At 41.3% G+C, this 14,764-nt stretch overlaps 1 protein-coding gene across 1 annotated transcript in view; it reads left to right on the top strand.

The window, feature by feature from the left end:
• rerg (RAS-like, estrogen-regulated, growth inhibitor) overlaps window positions 1-14,119 on the top strand; it is a 35,736-nt gene extending 21,617 nt beyond the window's left edge. The window contains exons 2-4 of the mRNA XM_085376489.1: window positions 3,236-3,292; window positions 11,085-11,158; window positions 13,709-14,119. Of these exons, the coding sequence (XP_085232615.1) occupies window positions 3,236-3,292; window positions 11,085-11,158; window positions 13,709-14,119 (542 nt within the window). The remainder of the gene's footprint in view (window positions 1-3,235; window positions 3,293-11,084; window positions 11,159-13,708) is intronic.
• The last annotated feature ends 645 nt before the right edge of the window (window positions 14,120-14,764 follow it).

The following is a 14,764-nucleotide window of genomic DNA, read 5'->3' as shown; positions in this document are numbered from 1 at the left end:
TCTGCCCCAGGGCAGCTGTGGCTACAACTGTAGCTGCCTCCACCAGTGTGTGAGAGTAAATGAATAGTGGCATTGTAAAGCGCTTTGGGTGCCTTGAAAAGCACTATATAAATCCAATCCATTATTATTTTTATTATTAAATTTCATTCCGTCTCCCCTTTAGCATCGCCTGGATATTACCAACCACCATACAAACAGATGTGTGTTCAGGGTGTTCCTGCTTATGCAAATTCAGTCATTTAAAAAAAAAAAAAAAAAAAAAAAAAAATAGTCGGCCACTCACTTTAGTATTCTGATTTCTGATTTGAAATTTGTGGCCGGAAGGTCATTATTCCTGCTGGACTGTTTTTTGTTTTTGTTTTTTTAAATGCCAGTTTTTGATCACACCTTTCAAAACATAATAACACAGGCTGCTAAAAGCATAAATGCAACTCTAATTCAGAGTCGCTGCAAAATGTGTGGCTCCATTTTAGCCAAAGCAACGCCTCTATCAGACTGTTAAAAAAAAGTAAAAAGGATCAAACTAGAAAATGGTATCCACATAAGCAATATGTGATGAGCACAGAAAGGCTTTTTTGTAAATGCCAGCGCTGTTATCAGCTTTCCTCTCTCTGCACACAGTCAGTAAATCACCTGTTTTTGTGTTCTGGTCAGCTTGGCGATACCTTGCACATTATTCTGTTTGCAATCCTTCAGTGAATCTGGGCCACAATGTGCACTGATGCACATTAACAAAGGCTCCTCTCTGCCGTGTGTACCTTTCTTTCCCGTGGAAGTGAAAAGCAGGAGATAGAGTTACATCTAATGAGAAAAGGACTTCACACCCCATTGGTTTTTCTCGCCACCTGGAATCCAGGCCACCGCCACTAAAACCTCAACGGCAAAATTAGGGTTGAACGGGAAAAGGAAAAGTGCTCCGAGAATAAATATGCACGCTCGTCTGCTTTGTCAACAGCAAATTGACAAATTACCTGCCACTGTTCTGTTTTCACTGCGTTCAGGGGATAATTGAACGTTACATGACCCGGACTCCCTTTGCCTAAAAACACATTGAATTTGTTAGCGAGAAAGGGAGGCTGTGATTTCCTGAGGAACAAAATCAGCAAGACAGGAATGATGAACGCTGAAGTAAAAGACCAATTTGGCTGATAAAATGGTAAAGCTTTGCAGTCTGCCTCATGCGTGAAAGTTACTGTCCTGAGCTCAAAGGCACTGGCTCACCTTCACTCCTTTTTTCATTGTGGATTTTCTTCCTTTACTTGGTTAATTGGAAGACAGGCCTGTTTTTCAAGTTCAAAGGAGGAACTGTTCCTTCATGAGCTCTTTTCCATAAGTAGGAGCTCAGTAAGCTGACATGATTACACAGAGACCCACCTGGACTCATGAAAGCCAGGCAGTCCCAATGGCAGTGAGTCGAAGCTAATTAAAAAGTGTGAAGAGACTTGGGTGGCTTTAATGTTGCTTTAACATATTTGTTACTAAAAATTCATTTATAATATAAGTTCTAAAGCCATACTGTTTTATTTATACCACTGTGAAGAAAGTTAAATGCTGATAAAGAACAAAGTTACCCTACTTTTACCTTTAAGAACACGGATTGACAAATCAATCCGGTGAACGCCTGGTAGGTCAGTAAAGCTTAGCATGTCGATATTGAGCCAAAGTGCAAAACTCAGCTCATTTAAATGGTCCAGCTTTAGGTGAATGAAGTAAATAGACTTACAGTCTTCCTGTGGAACGTCTTTGAACTTCATGAAGGGTGGTCGTGGCTCAGGAGGTAGAGCTGCTCATCTTCCAGTTGGGAGGTTGGTGGTTCGAACTGGGGGGCCAAAGTATCCCTGTGTGAGTTAATTGGTGTGTGAACGTTAGAACTTAAATGCAGGGGAAGACTGTATAAATACATGGACACAATCAAACAAGCACCAAAGCGCTACGTGAGAAACGGTCCATTTAGATGCTGAATGGTGAATCTCAAGCCACCTGTCATTTCTTTATAGTTTACTAGGAAAATGTGAAATACCTGTACTGATTTATTTATCTAGAAATGGTCAGGTACAAGGACGGGATGGAACATGAGTGAAAAAGCAGCCAATGTCCAAATAAAGACTAAAAGACATAACTTTACACTGACCACTTTACGCAATCAACCTCAATTATCAAAGTAAACAGAAAATAACAAAAAGGCAAGGCTAAAACTAAGACATGAAGGTTCATATTAACCCCAATAAAAGAGCAGAGAAGGCACTGGAACACAAGAGACAGAGGGAGGCAAAGACAGTGAAACAACATTAGAAGCAAAAGAATCAACAAAAGGAACCAAAATTCAGCAAATACTAGACAAAACCTTTGGACCATGACAGAGATGCCCACCTCCTACAGCTGAATCCATATTTCACTGACAGACGAGAGTGGTTTCAATCATTTCATTTCACTCTGAGTGAAAGTGAATGAGCTCATAGCCACCACATTTATTTTCTCTGCTAATCTCTTTACATAAAGTAAACTGATACAGCAGGTCTCTTTTTCAGTGACATCACCCCTCCCCAACAACTGAACTAAAAGGAGAAATGTTGCAGCATTCAGCTAACTGAACACATTTTACACCAGTGTTTACAGGTCATTTTACTCTGAGAAAGAGGGTTTGGTGTGTGGCTGTGCCTGATAAACAGGGAAGGGCTGTCTAATTCAGCCTGCATAAATGACATTTCTGTGCGGCAGATTGCTTGTTGATGGTAAACCATTAAGACAGTGAGTCACTGGCTCACTGGGGATGCTTTTTTAAAGGAAGGCTGATACTGTCAAAGGCAGGCCAACAATCCTGTCTCAGAGAAGAAGATGCTCTTGATAAAACCTGAGAGCTGATGTTTCAAGGTTGTTTGAACTCTGTCTTAATGAGCTGGACGTTTTCCAGTGGGTATTAGCATTTAGATGAAATGTGTGTTAAAGTGGTTTGGATCTTATGGACTGTCGGTGCGTTAGCCACAGCTGATTTTCTGAGAATACATGTTAGTGGATGTACATATTAGGGCTGTAGATTGAGCTTCACTATTATAAACAAATGGTCATCAATTTTTAGTTAATTTCATCTACGTAGTAAAAAGTGTATTCATGAATCAGTATGCAGTCTATTTAAAAAAGAAAACTATTTAATACTTAAAATCAAACTGCCACCCTGCTGTGTGTCTCGTGTGCTGATTTCATATGCTGAACACATTTGTCCTGTGGTTCTTTGCAGCTCTGGTGGTGAGATTTCTGACCAGACGCTTCATCTGGGAGTATGACCCCACACTTGGTAAGACAGCCCAAGAAACGTGTATCCCCTCCTGCTGCTGTTACTGCCATCTCCTGTATCTGCAGAAATTGCACACTGTCAATTTTATGGTTTTATATGAAGTTCTTATAATACATGTAGTCCTTAACTAAGTTGATTATTTAAAGCTATCCCCAGGTGTAAAAAACACACAGCAGATTCCACTAATTTTACAAAACCTAAGCCAGTTACTTGTAGAACCACCTTTAGCAGCAATAACTTGAAGTAATGGTTTTCTGTATGACTTTGTCATACAAGTGTTATATGGCACAGGTGTCTTAAAGTCCCAGCACAGCAATTCAGTCAGTTCAAGGTCTGGTCTTTGACTGGACCATTGCAACACCTTGATTCTTTTCTGCCATGCTACCGCTAATGTGAAATCTTCTGTAACTAGCCTAGCATTACTTTTAGCTTTGTGCCCTCTTTCTGTAAGTTTAGCCAAAAATTGAAAGCAGGAGAAACATCTTGTTCAGGCATTTTTCCTGCATGAACCTCTCTAAAGATGACATAATGAAAATGTGTTTGCTTTTGGCACAGCTAGGGTAATGGCTTTCCCCAGCTAGTTTCCAGCTTTTAATCTAAGGTAAGCTAGCTGCTGCTCATTTTAGTTTTCATAGTTAGCATAGATTCATATTAGTGCTGTTAGCGTTAATCTCGTTAAAATAACGTTAATTCCATAACTGCATTAATGCGGCAAATCTTCGTTAGCGAGTTAACGTGGATTGCCCCGCATGTGGGGCTGGACGGCGCTAACGCGTTGACACCCTGCGATGAGAGATTTAACGAGATTAACGCAGACAGCACTAATATATACCAAATCTCCTCATCTAACAGGAAAAAGAGAAAATGGAAATTCTAGGTGCAGGAGTTATATCATGGGCACTATCATGGCCAGCACAGAGCTAGCACTTTAATCTTCTGCACAAATGTTTATCTGGTGAAAACAGAATAAAAGCAATAATTGATTCATTAAAAATTCTGGGATAAAGTGCTGAAACTGCTACAACTCAGCGTAATGTAAAATTGTTGTTGGGGGGTTTCTCTTATCAGTGCATTATATACAGTAGAACTGGCCTTTTCATACTCTGGTTGAACCAGTTCTCTACATTGTAATTATGGGACACAAAGTGCCTCCTCTATAATGTGCTTTTCATTTCCTGGCTGTGCTTGGCAGGTCAGCGCCTCTGGACTGTTCACATGATGCTCCTTCAATAGCCTGCCTGTTCTTAGCAATACATGGTGCAGTACAGTGCAATCACCAACATAAAGCAGACCGCACTCAGGAGCATAATTAATCCATTTTCATATAATAACATAATGATCACAGTCATTATGGCCTCTGTGTGACATCTCAACATATGCCTGTGAGACTGCTGAGATATGTTCAGGTGCTAGACCAACAAAGAGGAAACACTTTAAAGCGATATGATTCTGGATTTCTTTTACATTTAGCATACGTGGCATTTAGATCATACTCAGCTGCCACCCATCCACATCTTACTACTTTTTTACAGTATAATGTATTGCCACTGTGCCAGCTTCATATTACACGTCTGCTGTTTAAACTCAAAGTAGGGAATGTGGTAGAAATCAGGAAAAGAGCAATAACTGCTTCCTTGGTTACAACAAGAGGTTACGTCACAACCCCTTGAGGTCTGTAATGGAAATAACAGCACCGCTGGAGGGTGTCTGTGACCAATCAGACTGCCTGGATGAAATTACCCTCAAAGTGCTCAAAACATCATTAAAACACTATTATGAGCAGATCGCACAGGTAGGGGGTTTGCATGCTGGAGAATTACTGCCGCAATGGGGGCTGCACTCCATCTATCTCAGTATGCCTTCCAGTAGCTATTGCTCACCATTCATCTCCATTTATTATCTACCTATTTATCTGGATCAGGTTTACAAACAAGCTCAGATCTTATTCCCTGCAGTGAATTGTCCCTTTTCAGCCTAGATGTACGAAACAGCCCAAGCAGAGCTATCTTGTGCATCTTCAAAGGCAGATTTTATTTCAGGGGACAGTAGATTTACTGTGACTGCAAAAAATTCAGGCTTAGCGAAGACAATTTTCTGCAGGATAGAAATGCAGAAATGCAAAGCAGGAGATGAAGCATCGCTGAATATGTTTCCAAACCAACTTCATTCTAAGCCAAAGACTAGAAAATATGGTGAAGCATGTCTTCCCTTTGGCTTCACCTGCACAAGTGCCGAGGTAGGTCTCCCCTGCAGAATTGGTTTTCCCTTCGTGGGGAGCAGCGCTGGGCTCTTCAAATCACGGACAAACAGTATCCCACAGTTGTTTGTTTTTAAACCCATTTTGCACAGAGAGGCATTTTTTGAAAAATGCATTGATGGCAATGTTGAATATTATTACACATACAGTAAAATAATCACATCGTGACGCCTCTGCCTTTCTAAATGGAGGGACGGTAAATGCATGTGTATATGCAAGCGTGTAAAACCTGCAGATAGTCAGATTAACAGTATTTTGTCTCTATCTGCCATTCTGCAATTCATCTCATGTAAACAATAACGTGGCGCACAGCGTGACGTGAAAAAAGGCACCTACCTTTGACGTTGCGTGACGAACTCTGTATTCTTCGTCCACACGTAAACGGGAAAAGGAGTTTTAAAATATCTCCGTTTTTAGTGATTTGAAACGCCGTTTACGTGTGGACGAAACGGCTGCATGTCCAAAAATACCCCTGTAGGCGTGGACGTAGAGTAATAGAGTTAGTAGTTTACATTCTTTCTACCTGTAATTTATTGCAGGTTACTTGTATTTTCCTAATTGTTTACTAAATGCTTGAGGTGTGAAAGGAACCGCAATGGAGCAAAATATGGGCGTGTGTGGTTGGAGGATGCGTGCGTGCGTGCGTGCGTGAGAAGGGGGGGCGCGAACATTTTCTTGTAAAACAAAGGGGGGCCTAGCAAAAAAAGTCTGGGAACCACTGCTTAACACATTAAATTCATATTCTCAGAATCATGTAAATATACGAACATGTGGGCATCTCCAGATATGTTCAGTACTTGAATGAAGAATGAGTGTGCTTGTGTACCTGCGCGCGCGCGCACACACACACACACACACACACACTTGCTGTTGTTGTGTTCGTGCTGGATATGATGTGATGTGACGGAGGAAGCATACATCTGACTGTGAAACTGCACACTCATTAGCTAAAAGACTAAACTAAGGTCCAAAAGGGCTAATTTTATGAATTAATACTTTTTCAGCTCTTAACTTAGCCCATCGTCTGTGTCAGCATGCTTGTAGTGGGAAAAAAAAAACAAAAAAAAACTGTGAGTTCTGATAACTAAGAAAGAAAGCACTTTTTGCATTCGCTGCATTTTTTAGCTTTTACATATAAAAGCCTGCACATCCAAAGAAAGAAAATGTGTGGCAAGAATTTAATCTCTTTTTTTTTCATCTCTAGTTAAGGAACCAATCATTGAAGAGAATTAAAAGATGCAAAAACAGGAGTAAAAAAAAAAAAAACAAAACCAAAAAACGTGCAGATCTCTGTATGTTTAAATTCTCGGCTGGTAGCAACAGAGACTGAGTTTGCAGAAACACTACATGGCTCTCATTCCCAGCAGCACAATGGGAACCAACAACACTTCAGACTGCACATGGCCACAATATTGCAAAAGTTATTTCTGTCTCTGCACACCGTCTGGTTACAGATTCTAATCTCCTGTGGTTTGGCATGACAACAGCAGCTCTGCTTTATATTATATCACACGGCTTTTTTGCTTGCTCATGCTCTGCACCATTTTCTCTGGTTTGTTGGAGCAATTTATGGAAGCGCACACTGACAGAGTTCATCAACAAACTGGATGGTTTTCACTGTCGATACTGAGACTTTTTTTCCCTGCCTGATCCCAAAACAGCGTAAAGCAGCTGTTTGCACTGTCATTTTTGTTTCTTCCCAAGACCCTTACAAAGGATGGTGAGCCTGCTTAAATCATACCACCAGCACTGCCTCCTGCCAGTGCTTTTATCAACAGATACACTGGGGTGTGGACGTGGACAGATTGGGAGCTGACAGGGAGCTGGCTCCTGAAATAGGCTGTCCCACGAGGCACAGCGTGACTCTGGTTCTCCTTAAGGAGGCTCCTTGTGAATGCAGCCAAACAGCTGCGTCAGTTGCTTCCTCCTCTGGCTCCCTGTGACATTTCATTTACATCACACAACACAATTTATCCCCCCCGGAGAGGTGAGCACACCTGGCACACAGCAGAGGGGGCCTTGCAGGACCTGTCATTTTAAACTCTCTCGTGAGATAGAATCTGAACATCAGTCTGACAGGTCCTCTCCATCGCTTCTTGGCTTGGGTTTTTAAAGTAATAAGACCTAATCTTTTTTTAGTCAGAATAAAACATTTGAAATACAGCATTTAATTCGATTGAAGTGATACTTTAGAACTTATCTTCAAAGCTTTTCTTTTAATACGTACTATGAAAGTTCTTTTCATTGGTATCAAATGTGTAGTGCTTTAGGTTCATAGAAAACAGTCTTATGTAGTTAAAACCAAAACATAAATAAATCAAACACCTTAACCTTTTCAATGGGCCCCTTTTGGTGTGTTTTTGACAAACGTCCAGTGCAGTTGTGTAGATCACTCCCTGGAAATCGCACTACTGACACCGACACATTGCCAAATTCTAAAACTTAACTTTCATTTTGTGGAAGTGGCTGGACTTCCAGGGTATGTTGGCTGGTGACTGAAGGGTGTGTTTCTTTTTTTTTTTTTTTTTAAATGCATTGTATACTTGGACACAGTGGCAATAGAAGCAGATTTCTGCTTTATTAGTCTGAATTCACAGTGTACAGTGAAAGAGGAAAAAAAACTATGACTAAAACTACGCTCCTGGTTGTGATCCTGACCTGTCATGGTCCATAAAGACCTTGGAAGTTTGAGGACTGTAGTGAAATTAAAGCCGGCACAGAGCTCCAGGAATAATCTAAAAATAACTGCCCTGCTGAAAGCAGTCCAGGGATGCACACGAAGATGATCTTGAATGAGAGACTGGACAGATTTTTTTATGTTTATGGGACGATTCCCAGAACTTTTACAACTATCATGCCAGAAGAATCAGTAAATATATAAACAGAAGCACAATCGGACTTTGTAGTGTTACAAACTGTTACACAGTTTAGCTGGTTTGAAGTTCATTCCTTCCAGTGTGGGCGCAGCTTTCGTTCCTGTGTGTCATGTTAGCGTGTTCCTCGTGTTTGTCTAGTCTGAAAGGTTCAAACACTCAGTAACAAAATTCTGCAATGGCTTAAATAAAATGCACACTGCATTTTTATGACGTTTGGGAGCAACAAACAAAATAACATTTCAAATTATGTCTAAAGATGAACTGCACAGTCTTTGTGACTGGCACATGGAGTACTTGCTCATTTTAGACATTGGGACAAATGAGTCAGGAATCCTGGACCTCTGTGTACATGATAGCAGAGGTAAGAGATTTTTTGTGAAATCACTCAGAATGCTAGAAGAAAGCATCGGTTTAAGCCCTGTCATGGAAAATGTCATGCGATGGAAAATCCCGGCAGTTTGCCTGCACAAAAAAGGTTTCAGGGAGCCTCGATCCTGCCTGCGAGGTGTTTACAGATGGGATTTTATGACAGCGAAGGGGGGCGGGCAGATAACCTGCTCTCTGACTGAGGTCAAATGAAAGGTCACAGTCACAGTTCACACCTGTGCCGGCAATACAGAGCTCTCATCCTGTTTTTCAAATCACAGAGAGGCGAAGCTCAGACTGTTTTCAGGTCATTGCAAGAGTCAAACTTCACCCTGCAACCAGGAGAGTGACAGCATGCTGGGAAAAACCTGTCCCCAAAATGTAAGCAGAAGAGAAAGAGTGTTCTCTCTTCAAGCTACTCAGCATCTGTCTGAACCAGGCAAAAAGCAGTTGTTTTGACCTAAAAATGATGCTCTCCCATCTCAGGCATGAACATGTTTAATACATGGTTCCTCAAAAACAAATGTGGTGCCAATGACAACTAGCTAATGTCTCTAAAGGGAAGCTGTAAACCCAAATGCCTTTGCTCTGACTGTGTCAAACAGGGGGGATTGCACTGCCTGCCTGGCTTTTATCATCAGCAAACAGAGGGTCAAAGTGTAAAGAGGTTTATGACCTGAAAGGACTAGAACTAGAAAATGACCCCATGGTAACTAATAAACAACCCACTGTTGCAGATGAGCTACAGTTGCAGTCATTTTAAGGGTGGAGATTCTGTTTAATTCAATTTTATTTATATAGCACAACACAACAGCAGTCGCCACGAGGCGCTTTACTTTTTTTATTTTATTTTTCAGCAAAAAACATAAGCTTAATCCTTTCTGGCTCCTTAATTGCCAGAAAGGCTAATATGTATTTAGATGTAAATGCGTTAATAACGTCTGTTTAAACACTTTTCAATAACTATTTTCATGTTACCTTGAAATAAAACATCTCCCTCTGCTGTTGCTGCAGCTTACTGCAACTTCTACACGTGTGTACAAAATGTGCACGGAGTACCGGTGTCTGTTACATGCAACTTTGCACCTTAACCAGATGCTTTTGGTAGCCATCAACAAGCTTCACATCATTCAATTCAATTCAATTCAATTTATATAGCGCCAAATCACAACATAAGTCGCCTCAAGGGTGCATGCATTCCACCCTGGGGAAAAACAGTCCCAAAAAAAGCATTAAAAGCCTAAAATTCCCATGACAGTCATCATGCACATGAAGAGTGTATATTAACGTCTGATCACAACCATATATTACTAGCTGGCTAGTAGCATGTAATCATGTTCGTCACTCTGACTGGCTTTTTGTGATGCCCACACTTCTAAAACATTTGCAGTGAAGTCTAAGGAGCTTGAAAAGAAAAGCGTCTGGACTTCTTCAAGCTGCTTAAAGACGTTTCAACTCTCATTCAAGAAGCTTCTTCAGTTCTACAGTCAAATGTGGAGAGTCCCAGATTTAAGCCCTGTGGGAGTGTCCCCCCCAAAAGGGACATGGACCCCCTATTGATCCTCTACCTAATCACACGAGCCAAGGTGTGAAAACGGGTGTAGGTCACAACCAGCCAAGGTTCCTGGTGAGCTCACTGAGAAGCCTAGCCCCACCCTATCATGTGATTTCCTGAGGTCAGATGGCCCAGGATGTAAGTGGGCGTTAAGGTGTCTGGGAAAGGCTCTCAAAACTGGATTATAGATGGCAGACAGTTGGTGTCGTAAGCCCCGCCTCTGTTCAAAGATGGTCGCTCACAGTAGACATAGATGGCGTCTTTCACTCCTCTTTCAAACCATCTGTCCAAAATGGGAACATTTTGGCTGAGAACTTTCACAGACATTTGCAGTACATGTTTGTTTTTTTGTCACATTATGTTTTTATAACTAGCATGAGAGTTTGGAGCCGTCACTTTGAAAGGTATCTGCTATGTGTTTCTGATGTGTTGCGCGTTGTTTTAAGAAGGCTACAGTGATGCAGTAAACTGCGTCAGTCCTGCAAGTTTCCTGAAACTTCTCACCAGCAGCCCTGTCACCAACATATTTTAGATAAAATTACAGCTTAGATAAGATGCAGGGTTTTAGTGTGAGTAAGCTTCTTGCAAACAGTAATCATCACTTTTATGTGTCATCGTCTGAATATTCAAAAGAGTTCCACTCCCATGTTAGGAAGTGTCAGTTTTCCAGTAATGACTCACTTTAGTTCTTTTTTTGAATGCTGCATAAAATATTTCCTCACATTTTTTGCCTTGCAGAATCAACATATCGTCATCAAGCCAATATCGACGATGAGGCTGTCACCATGGAGATTCTCGACACTGCAGGCCAGGTGAGACAATTTGTCAGGTAACTTTTTTCAGTAGTTTATCGCCTATGTTGCTGTTTTTGATTACACCGGGTAGTCTCTGGGTGGTAGTGAGATCAAACATTTCATGGCATTTCTTTAGATGTTTGCACAGTTGCAGAGGCCCAGAAACAAGTTGGCAACCTCTCGGCAACTTCCGGTCACAAGGGAAAACTACTCTGGAGTGGTTCTGGAGGTTGCTGGCTGTCGTAGGGTGAAATAAGTTGCCAACAGGGTGCTAAACTAGTTATTGCCTTGCTCGCTAGCAGCCACCTGTAGTTTGTTTGGAAGACACCAGCTTGTCTTGAAACACTCCCCAACTAAGTATGAACTGGAAACACAGAAGGTACACCTCCAAAGTAAAGGTTTTGCCTTATCGCTGAAACCAACAACTTTCAAAAGATGCAACTTTTACTTTGGAGAAGTGTTTGCAACTTCAAGAAACCAGTCATGGGATACACATTTTTCTCTGAGTGTGACAGGTGTTTGGCTGGCTTTAGCAACTGATTTCAAAGACACTCAACCTCTGGAAATCACTTACCTACTGGTTGGGCGATACACATTTTTCTTAGGACAGATGTTTGCTGGGAGTCTCCAACCAGTCTCTAGGCCAGGGGTAGGCAACTCCAGGCCTCAAGTGCCGGTGATCCATGATCCATCACAGCTGATTTAAAGGGCTAAATGACTCCTCAGCATTTCTTGAAGTTCTCCAGAGGCCTGGTAATGAACTAATCATTTGATTCAGGTGTGTTAACCCAGGGTGCGATCTAAAACCTGCAGGACACCGGCACTCGAGGCCTGGAGTTGGGGACCCCTGCTCTAGGCCTTTGAGACTGTGACAAAGCCTTTATAACAAAACAAGCATTTATCCACTTTATGAATCATCTTCAGTCCTTATGCCAACTAACTGTCTGTAAAAAATAAAAAAAATAACAAGTCTTTCTGCATCATTCATTTTCACAGTTGTTTCTTTGTGCCAAAAGTAGGTGTACAGCCCACTGTCTATGTCGACTGAAAAAGTGTTTGTCAAGTGTTTTTCAACTCTGAAATGTACTTTAATTAAATATGAATGTGAATGTGACTGAAATAGATGGAAAAGACATCATTCAGTTAACTTGTCCTCTGATTATTCAGGTGTTTTGAAGAATTGTTTGGCTGGATGTGAGAGTGGATGGCACTTAAAGATGTTAATTTCCTGGAGTATAATAGAAGTATTGCCAGGCGAGAGCTTGCGTAAGTCCTTGGGCTGAAGATAAATATGCTGCACTGCTGCGTAGGTGTTCTGCTGGCGGCTGATTTCCCCTGCGACACTTTAGCCAAGCCATCTCTCTCTCTTGCTCTCATTACAATGTAGTCTATTTTCAGCTGGCATTAGGATGAGGTCTGAATGTTTCCAGACACGACTTCAGTGAATGTCAGACCTCTCATTATTATTTATTTAGCATATTTGGATGTATAATTGCCGTGTGTGTGTGTGTGTGTGTGTGTGTGTGTGTGTGTGTGTGTGTGTGTGTGTGTGTGTGTGTGTATATGTATATATATATATATATATATATATATATATATATATATATATATATATATATATAGTAAATGTGCCTTTTTAAAATGAATATTCATTAAATATATCTAATGTTTTCAGCACCATACTGTATCAGATATATATTGTTTGTATATTATGCACATGCAAAACATTTCCCCCCCCCCATTCAGGTTCCTAATATTCTATTTTTGAAAAATGTGGCCACTCTTCGATAAATTGTTCAGCTTCCTCTGTCGGTAACTGTGAGATCAGAGCCTTTGGGCCTCCATCTAGTCCAAGCAGGTGTTGTGTGATCGGTCATGGATGATTCTGCAGCCACATGATCAAATTAAGAGCACATGCTCGAGTGTTTGCATTACACAGATGGCTGCAGAATTCAATGTAGGGCTTAAGAGGGTGTGGCAGAGTGCAAAGATAATGTTAGGAACTAAACATGATTCTTAGATCAGAAAGGACTACACGTCTTTTTATGTTTAAACACAAAAAGAGCTAAAAATGTATATGCATATTAAAGAAGCTGACTGCAGCCTGTTCTGTTTAAATAATATTTGAGTCAAAAATATTAAATGAAAAGTTTTCTTGGTGGGAAAATTAGAGAGAAACTACATTATCAACATAAATCTACAAACAGGAAAATGCTAATATGACTTTTACAGCTTCACTGGACCCAAAGGTAAAGGCAGCACATCTGAAATTCTCCAGCTGCTCCGTCTGTTATTTTTACCTGAGATTTTCTTTGGTTGGTGTTTTATGATAATTTTACAGTAAAAAAAACAAAACAAAAACAAAAAGCTACAGTTGTTTAGCTTAATTTAGGAACTGGAAACAGGAACTGCTAACATGGATTTGTTCAGCAAAGTCTCTACAGACTTAAAGCTTCACACATAAAATAGATATGAATCATTATTACATCATCATTTTATTTAAAAACATGGGAAAATCTGTAAAACTCTAAATCAGCTTCAGCACCATGTGTCTTGTCTTCTTCTCAGGAGGACATCCAGCAGAGGGAGGGTCACATGCGTTGGGGTGACGGCTTTGTCCTTGTGTATGACATCACGGATCGGGGAAGCTTTGAGGAGGTGGGGCCGCTCCGAAGCCTCCTAGAGGAGGTGAAGAAACCGAAGAACGTTCCTCTGGTTCTGGTGGGCAACAAGTCTGACCTGGACCACGTCCGGCAAGTCGGTACAGAGGAAGGAGAGCGGCTGGCAGCCGAAATGGCGTGTGCCTTCTACGAATGCTCTGCCTGTGCCGACGAGGGCGGCGCTGTGGCCGAGGCATTCCACGAGCTCTGCAGAGAGGTGAGACGCCGCAAAGCTGTTCAGGGAAAAGCCAGACGCCGCAGCTCCACCACTCATGTCAAACAGGCCATCAACAAGATGCTGACCAAGATCAGCAGCTAGGGAAGAGCCATGCTACCGCCTGATGACAGGAACAAAAATTGCTTTTCTCGCTCAAATGTTTTGGACCATCAGTGGACGATGACTGATTTAAGTGTGAAATGTGTTCTTCTGTTATTCTCTAATTGTTATTCGATGAAAAAAAATAAAATCCAAGTGCACTGTCTTTTCAGGCTGTAAGAGACAACGAATGACACTTGGCTTGGGAGCCATAAAAGATGATTTCTCATTAATAAAAAACTGAAATGCTTTTGGATTGAGATGACAGACATTGATGAGTCATGTCGACTAGCTAAGACAGGAGTGGGCAATCTCAGTCCACGAGGGCCGGTGTCCCTGCAGGTTTTAGATCTCACCTTGGGTCAACACACCTGAATCACATGATTAGTTCGTTACCAGGAGAACTTCAGGACATGTTGAGGAGCTAATTTAGCCATTTAAATCAGCTGTGTTGGTTCGAGGACACATCTAAAACCTGCAGGGACACCGGCCCTCGAGGACTGAGATTACCCACCCCTGAGCTAAGATCACAAAGGATCAGGAACATGGCAAGGTTCTTAATTTTTTTCTTTTATTCTTTCATCAAACAAACTGACATATTAAACAAACCAGAGAGTATCCAGAAAATGATTCATGCACGCTCTCCTA

Source organism: Diplotaxodon limnothrissa, linkage group LG17 (genome assembly GCF_057381915.1).
Source record: "Diplotaxodon limnothrissa isolate DT_005_m linkage group LG17, D_limnothrissa_male_GT1.1, whole genome shotgun sequence".
Lineage (NCBI taxonomy): Eukaryota > Metazoa > Chordata > Actinopteri > Cichliformes > Cichlidae > Diplotaxodon > Diplotaxodon limnothrissa.
This window is presented reverse-complemented; position numbering and strand designations above follow the sequence as displayed.